This window comes from Triplophysa dalaica, chromosome 15 (genome assembly GCF_015846415.1).
Source record: "Triplophysa dalaica isolate WHDGS20190420 chromosome 15, ASM1584641v1, whole genome shotgun sequence".
NCBI classification, from domain to species: domain Eukaryota; kingdom Metazoa; phylum Chordata; class Actinopteri; order Cypriniformes; family Nemacheilidae; genus Triplophysa; species Triplophysa dalaica.
In genome coordinates, this window is record NC_079556.1 from 19,881,672 (window position 1) to 19,900,842 (window position 19,171).

Below are 19,171 nucleotides of genomic sequence, written 5' to 3' on the forward strand. Positions count from 1 at the left end.
ACTGAACAAATCACTTTTCTGAGATAACGTTTCAAGAGACGACAGAATAGCAAATGTTGCAACAGGCAGTACTGCCTGCACTTGAATAGAGTGCTGCAGAGATAACATATTTTTGTATGCAAACCCCGGAAGCGAGTTTTAGCATTTTAGGACTTCCGGTTCTGGGTTTTTTTAATGGGTTTTTGGTAAATTGCCTGAAATAAAGACTGTTGTTACCAAACGCTCTAAATATTTTCATGTTTTATCCTATGACATAAAACTCAACAGTTATAACCGCTTGTGTTTTTTTAAACCTTTATTGTGTCATTAAAACGCCTGTTGCTAAAATGTTTCAAAAAGCGACAACTTCCTTTGGTGGGGACGTTAGACATCATCGAGCATATAAATCTCACAAATAATGCATTATGGGCAAAAATCTCTAAAAACATTGTTGGGGATTCATTCACAGAGTCATTTCAAATACCAGGGAACACATTTTTAATAAAGTTTGAAAAACTTGTCAGAGGTTTGGTGGTGGTGACGTTGATATCAAGCGACAATAGTGTATTTGCTTTAGCCTCGTGTTAGCTTTTTACTTCTGCCGATTGTATTTAGGCTTCAAAAATAACAAATATTGTTATAATCTGTAAAGATTATCTTGATAGACAAAACATGTAAACGTCATGAACATTTGTTAACCACAGATCTTATTTTTCGCGATCAAAAGTCTCTGGGAAAAATGCACAGGTTTTTGGTCGAGGGAACTTCCGGGTTGGCCTACAAAAATATGTTGTCTCAAATGTACTGGATATAGGACTATCTACACTTTTTGTTTATCCTTGACATTTTCACACCAGTAAAAGAGTGTTATATATGCGTGGAAAATCTGGATTTCTAAGCTCCTGAACCGGATGCAAGGAGACCTGTTTTCCAGTTTTTGCCGGTGATGTTCTGTAAAGTAGACTGCGATACGTATGATTATTCATTTGCATTAGATGATGGAAATATTCTTGCGGAGGAACATGACATGTCCAATTTTTCTTGTCTGCCATTGTTCCTTAAAAAAAATGGCTGGAACTGTAACAGTTCTTAAAATTCATCTTGGAGAAAGCCAAAGGACTCTCAATGGAGGACCGTGTCACAATCACTGCTCTGTTAGACACGGGTTTACAGACCCAATTACAGCTTTATTGTTGGATAACCCAAAGACATCATATAAAAATACAATAAACGGGCAAGCGGTCAGAAGTTACAGTTAAGCAATCCACAAACAAAACAGATGTGGTGACACGAGAAAACGGAATATCCCAGAAACCAGGCAACACACAGGCAGTCAAAACCAAGGAACAAAAGAGAATGCACACATACACATAGGCCTACAAGATTTTGCATAGAATGACGGAATGAACCTGGGCTGTGTCCGAAATCGCCCACTATACCCTCAGTCACTATTCCCTACATTAGTTCACTAATATAGTCCCCTTTAAGGAGCGGCTGAAAACGAGTGAGTAAATTCAGACCCTCTGTGCACTAGAAATGCAGCGGGTGCCATCTTCTGCCAAGACACAGCAGGTAGACGTGAGTGTACATCGTTGTAAAATCGTTAATTTGATGCATCCTGGGATTGAATGAGCGCACTCAACAATGTCCATATGAATTCCGACACCATTAAAAATGGATGTCCCCTCAAATAGTGCACTATATTAGGGTATTGGGGGCTGTTTTGGGCACAGCCTGGTTTAAATATACAGTATGTGAGGTTAACAAGGCACAGCTGCATCCAATGAGGGATGAGTCCAGATAATGTACTGAGGAAAAGGAAGTCCAGGGAGAATGGCAACTTTCTGGATAGGAGTGCCCTCTACTGGCGGACAAGGGCACTGCAAGTGACAGAAGGCTGTAACTTATATATGATTCACAATATGCATAGACCTCGGAGATACAGTATAATAAAAACACAAAATAAAAATATTAAGACACATAAACACACTAAGCAGCATTCAATATTATTAAGATGAACAAACTGTATACCCAATGTATGTATGTGGTAGCTACACGAATGAACGAATAAAAACTGCGTCAGTTGCAGTCACGTGATTATATCTCATGATCTGGTAGTGAAACTGAAAGTCAAAAACAACAGGAGGGAGACAGAAAACACCACGTAGGGCGCAGAGATTGTTTATCGCTCCTCTCTTATATTGCACTTAAAAATAAGTATTTTCAGTAATAGAAGATGTTTCTCTTTGAAGCGGACCAGAACTAAACTGAAAAGTAAGTTAAAATAAATGCAATTTTATATGATGTATAAAAAAAGGTTACAGTTACGCAGGCTGCGGAAGCAGCAACGTTGCTAAAAAAATATTTTTTGGAAAGGCCACAAATATTATAACATTTAAAGGTAAAAACAGTGTTTTAGTTGCTTTTTGATCGCTGTTCGAAACTGAAGGTCTAACGGAATTTTCCGTGCCCATCACATCCTCGTGTAGATACAGTGTAGGCCTAGTTGGGTATCGTTAGGCCTGTAGGCAGGGATCCGCACCCAAAATAAAAACTGCGCTCTGTAAATAAGTTTAGACCGCTCATATGCGTACTGACATGGCTGGAAGCTTTTAATGCACAAGTACAATACCTATATGATGACAAACCGGAGTATTTGTAACTCCGCCTTTATCGGAGTCTGTGAATGTCTAGATTTGCACTGCTCTGCGTTGTACGCAGGGCCAGATTAACACTTCACTGTACCCTAAGCAACAATATTCGAGTACATCATCACGACCCCAGGATCACCATAATCTGGCAAAACTACAGAATAAATTACAGTAAATATACTCAATATTGCAATAACTAACTGTTATCAAGTGCATTTTAATGTTCAGATGTGCAAATCCTGATAGAACTACAATTGCACCACTATGTTCTCTTGTCCAGGCCACTCATTTATGATGTTATGAAAATATGGAAGTAAAATAGTGACAAATGTGCTTGAAGCAAAGAGACATGCTGAATAGCATTAACTTAAAAAAATGCATTGTATTAACAGTGCTTGCATTTTAAGGTTCTGCAATTCAATATGGTTGTACATTTAAGCTGTGAATATTTCAAATTGAAACATTTCACACTCGGTTTCATTGTCAAAAAATTTAATATTCAAAATTCACCTTTAAATTTCATTAAAAAAATTCAACTTGTTTTTAAATACAACCATTAATATTCGACAGATCATTTTCAGTCTATATTATTTAGATTTAAAAATTTGCTTCCACAAATTCAGGGGTTCAAATTCGGCTTGAAATTCAAAGTTTCACATCCGGGAATCCCACGAAAAGCAACAGAGAGACAATTCTACAAATACATGATCTCTTCCTGCTGCCTGATCGCTTCACCAGCAGGTCGGTTCTGACGTAGATCAAATCAAGAAATGCAGATACTCTTTATTTGTTTGCCACAGAGTCCACTCATCTGCTCAATTAAGTGAATTTAGTTGTTCTCATAGATAGCTTCTTAACCATCATCCAAAGAAAATGTATTGACGTTTGTACTGGCAGCTTAGCTCAGCAGTTTAGCTCACCACTATCAGCCCTGGAAAGGTGGTGATTCCAGGTGGCCTGGAATCATTGGACTAGTCATACATTTATAATATTAATTTAATTATTTTAATATCTACCCAATCTCCTTGTACTGTGTATCTAGAGTGCGAGTTTATGTTTGTATTAGGCTTGCTATTTATAAGCATTCATTACGTTTACGTGCATATGAACATTTAAGTAAGTAATTTAGCAGCATTTAGCATTTTTATTCAAATTAACTAACAAAGAGTTCAAATAAAGAACTCATTTCGACCTTAATCTCGTAACATTTCAACTTTATTCTCGTGACATTTCGACCTTATTCTTGTAACATTTCCACTTAATTATCGTAACATTTCGACTTTATTCTCGAAATCTTGTTTTCATTTTAAAATACAATAACATCATTCATTCAGGAAAGTTTAAAGAAATAAAATGCTCTTGCTAGTAGGATTTCTGATTGGGAAATGTTAAATATACTTCTTAAACTGGCCTTAAAAGTTAAGATAAAACGTCCAAACGGGGCCTCACAATTCTCTCCCGACATAAATATAATTCTCTGCAAATTAATGCAGCTTCCTCATCTATGGGTTCCTGAATAAACGGACATGCCATTTTAAGGTCTGTGTGACTAAATAGAGCGCGATTTGGAACACAAATCAATACCGGAATAATATAGCGCAGTAGCGGGTTTGACATACCTCGCGTTCTGAAACCTAAAACCCTGAGTATTCCGTTTTCTGGTGTTGACTTACTCTAAGTTTGCACTTAGAGGGCCCCAGGTCCAGGTGGTTGGGCCCCTGGTTAAGGTCAGCAATCAGTTGCTAGTTTTGTGGTCAGATCAAACAATTTGGATGCTAGACGGGGTGAGCAAATAACAGCTTTAATTACTATGATAATCGCTAAGGATATGCTTCCGATCAGCTTTGTCGAAGGAGAGGGTTTTAGAAATCTTATTGAGTTTGTACAGAACGAGTTTGCTGTTAGTCTAGAAAAACGATCTCTGCCAGACTGGAGAAACTTTTTTATAACAATAGAAATGGAAGCCTGTTGAGCTATTAATTGAACTGTTAATAAATTCCATCATTTGCGTTTAAACGGGTGTTATGTCTGGTCTCAAATCTTTATGGGTTTATTATATTTTCCTTGATCAATCACACAGTTTTTTAGTTGGTATAAATGTGCATGCTCATATTTTACAAGGAAATGTTCTAGCATTATGTGCGGTTGATGCTGATCGACGTACTGTTAATAAGTGCCGTCATTCAGTTGTTAATATATTAAAGAGTACCTAGCATATGGTTTTTTAGGCCTACTTTGGTTTATGGGGTGTCTAACAACACACGTTTATGTACATACAATGTGTTTAAACACTATAATCTCATAATAATAAGCAGTTATTCGTACTTTCCTTCTTGACTGACCCTCAAATGATTCGTTCCACGATTCATCCGTCTAGGCCCCGCCTACCCGCTAACTTTGTGTCATGTGATTGGTCAGATGGTCTAGTCTGTTGTTATTGGTCAAACGCGTTCATCATTTGTTGCAAATGGAACCCCACCACCATCATTACAGGATTACGGTTTACATGTGGTTGGATGTCATTTATATTATATGTGTAGCTAGAGATGGCGGCGATTTTACCTTATCAATTTGAGCCCGAGTCTGACGAGAAAGCATCAGAAGACGCTAATCCACAACAAACTCTACCACGACTGGAGCAGGATGTTTGTCAGTGACTCCCAGAGTGACAACATGCATGTTGTGCTTTTGCTCATCAATGAAATAAAACCTTTTTTTTTCTTAAAATACTGTGAATACGTTAGTAATACTATTATTTCGTCTTAACTGTGGGTTGCCATGGTACCGAGCATTTCAGAAAGTCGACGTTATGAAAAATTATTGTATTATCACCCAAATATATCTATGAAGGTGCACGTGCGGCAAATGTGTCAAAATGCAAAGTAAATAGCCAGATAAAGAACTGTAACTCGCCAGAAATAATGGTACATGCTAATGTTAGGGTTATATGCATTAGCTAAACACAGACATAATGTACAAACATATTTCTTGAAAGTTAATACAAAAATGAATAGTCACACTCACAGGTTGTGATTCGGTGGAGCTAACATGTCCAAATAGAGTTGGTATTGCCCCTCTTTCAATGATAGTCGTTTCACATACACTGCAGTGAACGCGCCAAGATTATTAAACCAATCTTCAGTGAAATGTCACGCGCACAGTCAAACCCTGGGGTTATACTCCTTTGGTATCGTTTAAAAATATGAATTGTAACCATTTTTCCCTCAGACGTTCTTCCTTTGGTAGTTGAAATAAGACCGACTTAGTTTCACACCGTAGAACACAGACTCTAGAAATGATACACGCGCAACACGAACAAGCTACAGCGTTTGGGTGAGGAGTTTTCGAAGTTTTCGCGTCAGTCACAGCAAAACGTAGTATGTATGGGACTATGTATAGCAGACGCGATTTCTTTAAGACTGCAAGGGAAGCTCAGCTTCCCCTATAATTGTCAAAAAATGATGGTCAAATATATGTACTATTATGTTAACATTTTATTGACAAAAAATGCCTTAAACACGTTCATCTCGAACGAAAACAATTTCGTTCAGAATCAGCTACTTAGGTCGGCTGACTCGATTTCCTTCTCATTCATTCCAGTAGCGTACAGTGCATTACTCTGTTGAAGCCCAGCGTCCATTGACTTCAATGGGGCTGCTTTAAACAGTTCTTTTCAGTGCTTAGAAACAAAACGGTCATTGGATAATGCTGCGATTATGTCCCGCCCACGGAAGCTCAGCGTCTCTGGGATGAATGGAGGAGTGGGCTGGCCTGGACTCCGAGCGTCTGCGTGATGATTGGAGGGTCTGTCATCTCTTTTTAATCCCTTTTATGTCCTAAAACGCTTGTTTTTGGGGGTCGACAGCTTATAAAAACGTATTTCTTGTTTTTTTTTAGCTTGTTTGCTTAAAAAAAAGAATGTCTAAAAGCTGATATGTGACAATGTGTTATGTTGTAAATCATAAATGACAAGGAGGCGGCAGCTTCTCGCAATGCAAAGAGACGGTTTGTGTGGGCGTGGGCGTGGTCTTCAGATTATGACGCCTATCATTCTGTGTCTCCATTTCCAACTCAGTCCCATCGCGGATTTTGCATGTGTAGTCGAAAGACAAACTGCTGCAACCTTCATCGTATATTTCACACAATTTCACACCACATTCATTGAATTAAATATATATATATTAGTGGTGGGCATAGATTAATTTTTTTAATCTAGATTAATTTTGGAATTAATCTAGATTAAAATGGCTCATTTGAATTCTGCCGAAGACATTCAGAATATGTGTGCTACCCAAATAATGACCAAAAGTAAGTCTTTGAGAACGGGTTTCTCAAGCCCGGTGGTGCATTAGACCAGGGGCTCATCTCCTGTTTCCAAAATGCATCTCAAATTGCTTGAGGAAACTGTTGTACTATGATAATTTGTGATGAAAATTAAATTATGTTCAATAAGATGAACTTGTGTTTACTTCCGTATTAGCTAAGGGATGATTTGCGTTTAGGTGGTACTTGAGACTGGAAGAGCTCCTACAGTACATTTACATTTAGTCATTTAGCAGACGCTTTTATCCAAAGCAACTTACAAAGAGTGAGGGAGCAACAAGAGATGTGTCATACAGGAGCCATAATACATTAGATCTCAATACAAAGTTACTGGTTTCAACTAAAGCTAGACCACTACCTGTTGATAGAAAGTTTTTTTTTTAAACCAATTCCACATTGCACAAGGTGCAAACAACCTCAGTCTTGTCGAGGTTTCTATTGGGAAGCTTCTTAAAAATTAATATTCCCTGAAGCAAACCCGGCGGCTTCATAGCTGCATCCATGTTAGCACGTCACGTTTGATGTTGTAATTTCACAGTAACGTTATGTTGTGTTCAGACCAAACGCAAATGGCGTGTCAAGCGCGAGTGATTTATATGTTAATGCAAAGAGCCAATAGACCTACTTGCTGCGGGAATCGCGCGAATGAAGCCCTGGTTATGAGTTGATGAGGCGGCGCTAAGGACGCGAATGAAGCCCTGGTTATGAGATGATGAGGCGGCTTCTGCGAATCACGCGAGTTGAAAAATCTCGTTCTCGCCCCGTACAGTGGAGTTAAGCTGGTATACATCCGCGCTAAAATATCAAGGTGAAAGTCATCATAGCTTGCGTAGTATAGACCCAGCTCCCAACCCAACTTTGAGAATAGATTAATGGCGACATTTCTTTTATCGCACGATAAAAGTCTCACTGTAACGCCGTTAACGGCCCACCACTGATATATATATTAGATCGTTTGTTCCTTAATTCATATAGTCTGAACTAGCCAGCTAGCAAACTTCACGACAAACGATGGCAGACAGTGCTAATATTGTCGACCTGATTTTGGCAAAGCCATTAGAAAGTCTTCCTTACGAGGAGAAACTTAGAATTAGGGCTGCAACAACGAATCGATTAAATCGATAAAAATCGATTACTAAAAGAGTTGGCAACGAATTTCATTATCGATTCGTTGTGTCGCGCGACACGGAGACGTTTGATTATAAAAGAAAAACTTTATTTGAGCGCGGAGCGGAGTGAACACACTCGGTCTCTCTCGCGCACTGATGCTAGCAGAGTTCGGCGAATCGGCACCTCATAGACGGGGCGGAGCAAAAATAAAAAAACGAGCGGAGGAAATATACATGGCGGAGGCAGAGAAATCCGCGCGACCCAAGTCATCCAAGGTGTGGGAGCATTTCACATTAAATAAACAGAAACAGTGTGTTAACTGCAAAATATGCAAAAGCGACATGGCATGACACGGGAGCAACACGGCAATGATCCAGCACCTGAAACGCAAACATGTTGGAGTCTTTGATGAGGATGAAGGGAGTTCAACAGCAGGTTAAGTCACTACAGAATCCTACTTTTGTTCTGTTTTGAAGTGAGGAACATAATGTTTACTCATTATCCAGATGGACAAGCATGACAAGTTAGCGTTAGCTCGCTAACAACCGTATAAAGCACGTATAAATAATGGTATAGCTACTTTGCACTTTGCATTGCAAGACTAAAGACACGTTTTTATTCAAAAAAAGCTTTTCTTAATTAGTAATTTTGTCTCGTTTCCAGTCCAAATATCTAAAATCTTAAATCGAGATTACTTGACAAGAAAAATGGCATGAGAAAATTAGGTGATGCTTAAAATTTATGTTTGAGATTATATCTCATTAAGATTATTTTTCTCACCCCATTGGCAGATAATTTTGCTTGTTTTAAGCAAACAATCACTTAATTTTGAGGTGTTTTGACATACTTTCTTATGCTATTTCATGTGTCTAGTAAATGTATCTTGATTTAAGATTTTTTTGATATTTGGACTGACAACAGGACAAAACTACTAAATTAGAAAAGCAATGTATGCAGTGTATATTCTGTGCTTTGTCCCATATAGGTTATTATTGACAAATATATGTGTGTGTGTTGTACTTTTTAATTTAATTTTAAAGTTATTTTATAGCACGTGGTCATCTTAAGCTGTGTTTAAATGTGGTGTATAAATGAACCTTACACTTACTACAATGATGGTTATAATTTAATGAATAAGCTTCAAGTGAACTTGAGAGAGAGAGTGTATGTGTGTGTGTGAGAGTGTGTGTGTGTGTAAGTGTGAGAGTTTGTGCATCTGCTTGTGTGTGCGTCTGTGCATCTGCTTGTGTGTGCGTCTGCAGTGTAGTGTAGGGAACAAGTTCTGACATTCAAACAAATCCTGCTAAATTTTCTGATTTGTATTGTTCTTTATTTTTTATAAATTATTAATTGTTCTGGCACCTCAGGTGGCAGTTTATTTAAAAAAAAAAAATTGGGCAAACATGTGTTTGTTTTTTGTGTTAGTCAACACTATTATTTTATTTTATTATTATTATAACAGCTCAGGGATGATCAAGGAGCAACATGTTTGTGCACTTTCTGAAGATTTTAGTTCTGATTTTGAATAAAGGGTTAAAAATGAATGCTTTTCTTGTTTTGGGGTTTTTATCCGATTCATCGATTAATCGAAAAAATAATATATAGATTAATCGATTATTGAAATAATCGTTAGTTGCAGCCCTACTTAGAATTAAACAGCAGGGCAGATCAATGTCTGGTCATCTGGTCCGAAGAAAAAGCAACAATAAGCATTTTAGCAAGGTACACCGGCTGTGATGGCGTGGTCCGTGGACCCTAAAGGGATAGAGTACAAGCACTTAGCAAACTTTACAAGCTTATAACGTTTTTTTGTTCCACCATCCCACCATGCATGTTGCGTATATTCAGCAAAATGTTTGCATCTCATTCAGTTAGCATAAGATTAAAGAGGTGTGACGGGCAGAAAGCACAACAGACACAGTACTGTAATTTTACACGTCCCGGAGGGAGATTTATTGAAAGGGCCAAACGTGAATTTGGTGAAGCTGGTGAACAAAAGGGAATTAGCTCCTATCTCCGTCCGTGGTGTGGTCCGTGTCAGTCCCGTGCGTGCAGAGTGATCCGTGAGTGGGCGGTCGTGCAAGAGAGTCTGCTCGTCTTCAGCCGCTGGATTCTGTAGCAAAGAAACATGCACACGGTTAGTCATCAAGAGGTTCTCAGGATAACAAGTCCTCCCTTCTTCCTGTTCCTGTGCTGCTTATAAAGCGTGCCCTTGATGTGCCTCAGCTGCTGACGAAGTGCAGCAGGTATGGCATAATTGCTTGGTTTCCATGGCGACGCTGATTGGCTCTTGGCCTGCTCGTCACACTCCCCCCCCCCCAAGCGTCAACCTGGAAGCCCTTCTCCTCCTATGAGGGTCCCAAGGGTTTTGGGGGGAGAATGTCCCTGACCTTACCACATCATAGACAATCCATCTGCATTTCCGTGCGAGGCCCCCGCCCGGTGTTGGATTTCAAAATGGAAGTCCTGGAGCGCAAGGAACCATCTGGTCACTCGAGCATTTGTATCCTTTGCCTTGGACAACCACACCAACGGTGCATGATCAGTGACAAGCGTAAACTTTCGGCCTATTAGGTGGTACCTCAGCTCCAGGACTGCCCACTTAATAGTGAGGGCCTCCTTTTCCACTGTAGCATACCGAGTCTCTGCGGGGGTAAGCTTCCTGCTTATGTACACTACTGGATGCTCCTCACCGTCCTTGGTCTGTGAGAGGACGGCTCCTATTCCAGTATCAGAGGCATCCGTCTGCAAGGTGAAGGGGCAGCCGAAGTCCGGTGCTTGCAGAACTGGCGAGGACGATAGCGCTTGCTTCAGGGTCTGAACTTTCCGCCTCTTTAGTCCATTGTACTTTCTCCGGCTGCCCCTTTTTGGTAAGGTCGGTCAGGGAACTTGCTATAGTAGAGAAAGCAGGGATGAAGCATCGATAGTAGCCCGCCAACCCAAGGAAGGCTCGTACCTGGGTCTTCGTCGTGGGCCTAGGTGCCTTCTGGACGGCCTCTACTTTCTTGGGTTGAGGTTGGATCATTCCGCGTCCAACTCGAAATCCCAGATACTGTGCCTCGACTAGACCCAGGTGACACTTCCCCGGGTTTGCGGCCAGACCCGCTCGTCTAAGCTCCAGCAAGACCTTCCGGAGCCTCAATAATTGTTCCTCCCAACACCCCGAATGGATGACCAGGTCATCAATGTACGGAGCAGCGTATTCTTGATGGGGCCACAGCAAAATATCCATCATTCTTTGGAACGTGGCAGGTGCCCCGTGTAGCCCAAACGGCAGGACTGTGTACTGCCAGTGACCTGACGGAGTGCTAAAGGCCGTCTTTTCCCTTGACTCTGGTGACAAGGGCACTTGCCAATAGCCCTTGGTAAGATCTAATGTGAATATAAAGCGCGCCTTACCCAAACGGTCCAACAGTTCATCCACCCGGGGCATGGGATAGCTATCAAAACTGGAAACCTCATTGAGGCGCCGGAAGTCATTGCAGAACCGGAGTGACCCGTCGGGCTTTGGAACCATGACAATGGGGCTAGACCACGGGCTACGCGACGGTTCAATCACCTTCAATTCTTTCATTCTGGTCACTTCCTCCTCAATAGCCAGCCGAAGAGCTTCCGGGATTCGATAGGGCCGCTGCCGGACGAGTACTCCTGGAGGTGTTCGTATCTCGTGTTGAATGACATGGGTCTGCCCGGGCCGTTCCTGAAACACATCTGAGAACTGACGGATCAGGGTATTCAGCTCGGTCTTTTGTGTAGGCGGCGGCTGGAGAGCATAGTAGGCCTGCTGGGCTTCTCCCGTCAGGAAGGGCGCCAGGATCCGTGCCCACTCACGCTTGTCCCAGGCTTCCCGCGTTGCTATCACCTCAAAGGTATGTAGGAAAGCGTCCACGCTATCCAGCTCTGTCAGCTTGGTCAAATGGCGGTGGGCGGTACCTCTGGCTTCCGGGAGCGGAATTGGGGACGAGCCGTTAGTCATGGCTTCGAGAATTTGTTCCACTCTCTCCTGTCGGTGACTCAACTGCTCTGATACCTGCGTCTGTCGGGCAGATATTTCCGTGAGGCGCCGGATAAGCTCTTCCATCTCACTGGTTGCTGTCTTCCGTAGACAAAATGGAGGGAGAGAGAGAGAGAGAGGTTTTCCTGAGGACAAATATTAGATGAAATTAACAGCTGTGCTGTGCTACGCCCGCATTCTCCACCAACTGTGACGGGCAGAAAGCACAACAGACACAGTACTGTAATTTTACACGTCCCGGAGGGAGATATATTGAAAGTGACAAACGTGAATTTGGTGAAGCTGGTGAACAAAAGGGAATTAGCTCCTATCTCCGTCCATGGTGTGGTCCGTGGCAGTCCCGTACATGCAGAGTGATCCGTGAGTGGGCAGTCGTGCAAGAGAGTCTGCTCGTCTTCAGCCGCTGGATTCTGTAGCAAAGAAACATGCACACGGTTAGTCATCAAGAGGTTCTCAGGATAACAAGTCCTCCCTTCTTCCTGTTCCTGTGCTGCTTATAAAGCGTGCCCTTGATGTGCCTTAGCTGCTGACGACGTGCAGCAGGTATGGCATAATTGCTTGGTTTCCATGGCGACGCTGATTGGCCCTTGGCCTGCTCGTCACAGAGGGTAAACTTGATCATTTAACTGAACTGGACACATACATTTTAGACACCTTGCCTTGAGGTGTACAGTTTGGTTAGAGATCCGTATGGGTCCCAGGGGCTTCGGGTCTAAAACGTTGACAAAATGTCATGTCCGATATGGCATCGAGTCTCTGGTAATTTAAAATGAATTTGATTTTACCGAATCAACTCGAAAGACACAAATTAAATCAGTTTAATTGTTATGTAAACAACAAATATTTGTTACACCAAACTTTGAAAGACATAATTAGGTTAATACCGTGAGTTATTGACAATTTAGCATTTCATTAACAGACAGCAACTCAAGCAGTTTGTTGCACATTTTGGGAAACAAACACAGTATGCAACGTTTGTATCTTTGCGGTCAAAAACCATCCTTCAGCTGTTAGATACATAACGCCGTGAGGTATCTTGCTTGGCTGCAGGCTGCACAAGACATTTCGGGTCTAGTCTGGCTCTAAATAAAGCTCTGTCTTTTTGTATCCGGTCAATTTTATCTGGCCTGCTCATAAAGTTCGCTTGGCTAAAAGATCAATTTTTCTATTTTGTATTAACAAAATATAAACAACAAACGTTTCTACAATTCCACAACATCCAGCATATTAAAGTCGCAAATTAAAACAAGATCATGTGAGGAAAATAAAAATAAAGTCTGTAGAGATTGCTGCTATGTCATATAACAGAAGCACATACTGAGAGAGTTGCTTACGTGTTAAAATTGGAGCAGTTATCAATAAGATGCTGGATGAGATCTCAGTATTTGAACGCTTTAAACAGAATAAATGTCCTGTAAATGCTGATGATACATAATATTTTTGTGAACATGATGTGTTGAAGTAAAAAATAATCTAATTCCTTGAAGCCAGTGCAGGAGGACTCAAAGTCTGAGTATAATAGGCCTAAAGTGTGTCTGTGCAGACTACTAGCAGTGCAAGCGTCAGTTAAATTTCTGAAAATTTTGATGATGCTTAAGAAGCTATCTATGAGAACAACTAAATTCACTTAATCGAGCAGATGAGTGGACTCTGTGGCAAACATTTAAAGAGTATCTGCATTTCTTGATTTGATCATCGTCAGAACCGACTTGCACCACCTGCTGGTGAAGCGGTCAGGCAGCAGGAAGAGATCTTGCATTTGTAGAATCGGCGCTCTATTGCTTTTCCTGTGATTACCAGATGTGAAACTTTGAATTTCAAGCCAAATTTGAACCCCTGAATTTGTGGAAGCGAATTTTTAAATCAAAATAATATGGACTGAAAATTGTCCGTCGAATATTAATGGTTGTATTTAAAAACAAGTTAATTTTTTTTAATGAAATTTAAAAGGTTAATTTTGATTATACATTTTTTTGACGGTGAAACTGAGTGTGAAATGTTTCAATTTGAAATATTCGCATCTTAAATGTACAACCATATTGAATTCCAGAACGTTTAAATTCAAGAACTGATAAAACAAGGCATTTTTTTTTCAGTTAGTGCTATTCAGCACGACTCTATTTGTGTCACTATTTTACTTCCATATGAAAACAAAACGCTCGGCATCAGTATAATCTGGCAAAATTGACCCACTACATACAGAGTGGAGGAAGTGTCCTCCAGTTACAGACATAAATAAATAAGCGACCACTTTCAAAGAATCCAGTATTTATACAACAACACCTACTCCCAGCACAAATGTATTGAATTGATAGAGCCATCAAGAGGAAGTCCAAAGACACAAAAAAAATCCATAATCTCCTAGAATCAAGTAGCATTTTGGTCCTCAGTTCATTTTAAACAGAAATCACCTCAGAATTCAACAGGACAATCAAGTTATAGTGCAATACATTTTGAAATCTGCTGTTTTCTCTCGACAACAATAAACAATTTACAGCATTTTCATGGATCCACCACAAGGAAAAAATAAATAAAATGCAGTATTATCTGCTCCTAAACTCATTTTAACTTGTCTTAAAACAGAAAACAACCTGTCACATCACAGTTCAACAAGACAGGCAAGGGTTAAACATTTCAGTGCAAGATAAAGATTTAGAAATCTATACATTTCTCTCAATTAGACAAGACTAAAAGAAATGCTAAATAATCTGGCAAAATACTCAAGTTTAATCCTAAATAATGGGCAAGAGCATGTTTAAATTTGAAATGCTTGATTTCATTTGGCAAACACATCTTACACTGGCATTTTTCTGGATTTTGAATGTGCAAACTGGTGTAAGAGAGAAAGTGCAGAGAGCCGTGTCTGTGGTACAGGGGCTGCTCACAGACTCCACGAGCGGTTCAGATGGCGGTGAGACTCGAGACCCATCACCGCTTCCCTCAACGGACGCTCTCGCAGCAGAATTCGGGCCGTCGGTTGAAAATGCAGCCAGGGGCTCTTCTCTGGTCTGTGAACATTAGCTAGCGCCGGTGTTGTGCCCAAAAATGCACCCCTGCCAGATTAAGCACCCCCTTCAAACACACGCTGTCTGATTGGCTAATTCTAACCACTCCCCCCTCCTAACACCTAATCCTTACCATTGTGGGGATGAAGGGGTGCATTTGCAGCATAACACCGTCAGTGAAGAAATGTCCTGGCTAGCAGAGCTGTCCTCGTTGAAGGATGCTGTTTTAGCAGAACAGTTGCTAACGTTCACTAGTGTGAATAAATTCCCTATTTACGGTACTTCTGGTTAGACCTAAACTACATTTTGTTACACTGTACCTGTATATGTGTAATGACAATAAAGTTGAATCTAATCTAATCTAATCTAATTTATCGAACAATTTCTGCGTTCCTGATATCCTTCTGCTTTTTATTTCCGTTTAGCGCACCCACTGAGTTTCGCCATGTTTGCTTTGTTTGAGTTGTGTTTTGTAGCGGCGGTTGCCGTCACGCGACCGACTCAGTGCAAGTTGATTGGCGTCACCGCCCTTTAGAGGTTGTGGGCCCCTGGGCAATTGCACAGTTGCCCATATGGTTAATCCGGCCTTGGTTGCACGTCGAAATAAACGCTGCTTCTGTTTAACTTTCTAAAAAGACAAGCTGTTTAAACTTGACACTTGCACAAAGCCTGTATTTATCAATGTTATAATCCTAGCTTTGCACTGAAAGTCTCCATGTGCGCTCGCAAATGCTCACAAACTTACTTAACAACTTGTCAAAAAATCTAAAATGTTGTCGTTTTGGGTTGATGTTGAATTGGTGTTGAATATTAATATGAATTAATGTAAGAAGTAATACATTTCATTGTATTTTAAGTTTAATTTAAAATAATATAAATATAGTTTTAGTCACTGTATTATTTTGTTTATTGTTCTTTAAAAGTAACTTTTTTAATAGGTGTATATATAAGTTGTCACACTATGCGGAGTGTGAGCACCAAAGCGAATCTCCAGGTGCTCTCTTGAGAACCTGACAGAAAAACTCATGTGCACCCCTGCCTATAGGCCTTTTGTACTTGGGTCCCAGATTGGAACTGTCAGGATCTAGGACTTTTTTCAGTCTCCAGACACTGGATGTCACTGTCTCCTTGTTTGGTGTTCCCTAGTGTTATTGTTTTCACCTGTTCCCCATTTGTCCCCTGTGTATTTAAGTTGGTCCTTGTTCCCTGTCTCGTTGCTCAGTCTTTGACGTTTTGTAGCCAAGTTCCCTAGTCTCGAGTGTTGTGTCTTCATGTGCTGTTGCTTTTTGGAGTTCTTTGAGAACGTCATCATTATTATTTTTCGATCTACCTCTACGGAGTTGTTTAAGTTACCCGTTTTCCCATTTTTGTTTTTATCTGGATTACCAGTATTTTTTAGTTAAGGTTCTTTATAAGAACTTTATTCTTATTTTTTTGCTTGACCTCTTCGGAGTTGTTTTTGTTACCCTTCTTACCTGTGCCTCAAGGATTAAAAGGATCTGCTTTATTTTGCTTCCCAAACATCTGTGTGTGCGTCCCTCTTTGGGTTCACCATTCCTCAGTGGCTTTGGTGGTTAGTGTTCACTCACTACACGGGAGACCCGAGTTCGAGTCCCGGCCCTGACAGGACCATTTATATATGTTGTCTTTATGGCTGTTCAGTTTTTTCGCATTTGCATGGCGACGTCTTTTATTTAGCACAAATATTCACTTTATTAATGCAGTTGCACTAAACGTTCCACCACAGTCTTTGGGTTGCAGGCTGATGCACCTTGTTTGAATAATACAATTGAAAAGATAGTAACTATCAAGTCAATTTATCAATTCTATTCTTTCCATGAAAACAATGAATACACTATTTAACTTTAGATTTTAATTTTACTAATTTAATTTAAGTAAAGCCTAGTCCTAGTTTAATTTTTCTTCTTCTGTTAAACTGACCCTTGACGTTAAGGCATCAACAACACATTGTTTGGTTGATACATGCCAATGTAGTGTTGTTTTCTATTGCATGGTTTTACTCATAGTCTAAATTTCTTTTGTGTCTGAACTGTTTTCTGAAATGTACACTACGACTGTGATCTCCAGGTCATGATGTAATGACGTGATTTCAGAGAAAAGTGTACAGAACATTTGAGGAAAAAAGATGAGTCTCCCAGAGAAACAGAGGTAAGCAATTTCACTTAAATACATTTTCTTTATACAGCACCTTTCGTAATTTTGCATACATTTAGGCTGTGGTTAATGAAGTAAATTAGAAAAGTTGAAAAAAAGGTATTATACTACTTAAAATCATTACTGTTTTTTCAGTGTGAACTTAACTAAAGAAAATGAAAGTGTTTGGTTACCATCCAGAAACTGGATTGTTTAGTTGCAGTATTGCAATAGTATTAAAATAATATCAAAAACCATCTTAAATATCATAGTTACTTGTGTGACAAGCAGAGCGGGACGAGGGCCACAAGGGGCCACCGGTCTCGCATCTCTCACGGAGTATTCAATACAAAGTAATTCCCACCCCTTATAACGATTGACGTCTTATAAAGCAATTTGATCGGTCTTTTCAAAGACTTGATATTAATTACATTTCAATCGGCCAGGCAATCACTTTGCACATGCAATAATTTATGATTATGGCATATAGTTTCTTGAACTGATCAATTGATTCGCTTTATAAGACCCAAGTGTTACATCACAAGGAGCAGGTATTACTTTTGATCTGACTGTATTAGCGTTTTTTTACTTTTGTTAATTTGATTTTCAACAATTCCATCAAATACCTTCTTGAAAAATAGTAGGACTGGGAGTGAGTAAATTAACAGTAACTTTATTTTTGGTTTCAAATATTTCTATCAAAGACAAAATTCCGGAAAACCAGACTGAATATATTTAGTGTCACGTAAAGACTGAGAAAAACCAACAGGATAAGATGCTTTTTCCTGACAATGCAAACATCAATTAAATTCAATCACAATTTTATTTATTAATCTGTCAATGAAGATGTGCACGCTTTAATCAGAAAATAGCCATTATGTCCATTTTCACTAACAAGGTTAATTAATTCTCTTCAAATGAGTTAACTGTTTATTTCTTTTCTCTTTGTGTCATTAGTGAAAGATCAGGATCACCGGTTGACAGCTCTGTGTCTATGAGGAGTGATCATTCTCAAGATGACAGACCAAACTTCAGTCAAGAAACACCATCAACTACCAGAAGGTAAAAATAAAATGATACCTATAAGACCAAAAATACAGAAACCAATGATTCTGTCATCATTTACTCACTCTCAGATTGTTCCAAGCCTGTATAAATGTCTTTGTTTTGCTGAACTCTCAGAACTAATGGCAGATCTCATCCACCATGTACTGCCATAAGAGGGAAAATAAATACAATGGGAGTCAATGCAATGCAGGATTGGATTTCATTTTCTTTCCAGATCTTCCAGTGTGTTCAGCAGAACAAAGAAATATTTGTGTGCGCGTGTGTTTTGTGCATATGTTATGTGTGCTTGTGTGATGCATCTACGCGATCACGTCAACAACCAAAACCTATTGAACACTGCAAAAGGATGCACTTTCCATCTGTGTGAACTCTTTCTCTCCGTTCGCAGGAGCGCATCAGGTGCGCGTGTGATATTTTTGGGGGGAGAGAAAAAAATTATTTAATATATATATATATTATATAATTTAAAATAAACAAGACATGTTGACCTGTTGTTTGCCGAATCTATACATTTGTGAACACTATTTAAATTTTTTTATTAACTTAAACAAAACTGATTATCTTTTCATCTCTATCTGTATTTTGTACTTGAGTGTGAGACGCTACTATTCCTACTAATATAAGCTGTAGGCTATCTGGTGCATTGTAGAAGATGGACTCTAGGCTGGGAGATTTAAACACTGTGCATTCCTTCTGATTAAGCCGTGTTTCAGCATATTAGAGGTACCTCCTCCCTTGCACAAAATATCTTTACCACAAGTATTGCATGTGGCAATGCTATCATCTTTTTTCACAAAGTTTAACCAAACTTTTGAACATTTGCTGCGTTCAGTCATTTTGCCGATAGTAATGAACTGTGCATGTGT

General features: G+C 39.8%; 1 protein-coding gene across 1 annotated transcript in view; it reads left to right on the top strand.

Moving 5' to 3' along the window:
- The first annotated feature begins 2,119 nt into the window (after window positions 1-2,119).
- The window catches only part of LOC130436438 (uncharacterized), a 210,278-nt gene continuing 193,226 nt past the window's right edge, over window positions 2,120-19,171 (top strand). The window contains exons 1-3 of the mRNA XM_056767084.1: window positions 2,120-2,253; window positions 17,172-17,252; window positions 18,195-18,299. Of these exons, the coding sequence (XP_056623062.1) occupies window positions 17,230-17,252; window positions 18,195-18,299 (128 nt within the window). The 5' untranslated portion in view covers window positions 2,120-2,253; window positions 17,172-17,229. The remainder of the gene's footprint in view (window positions 2,254-17,171; window positions 17,253-18,194; window positions 18,300-19,171) is intronic.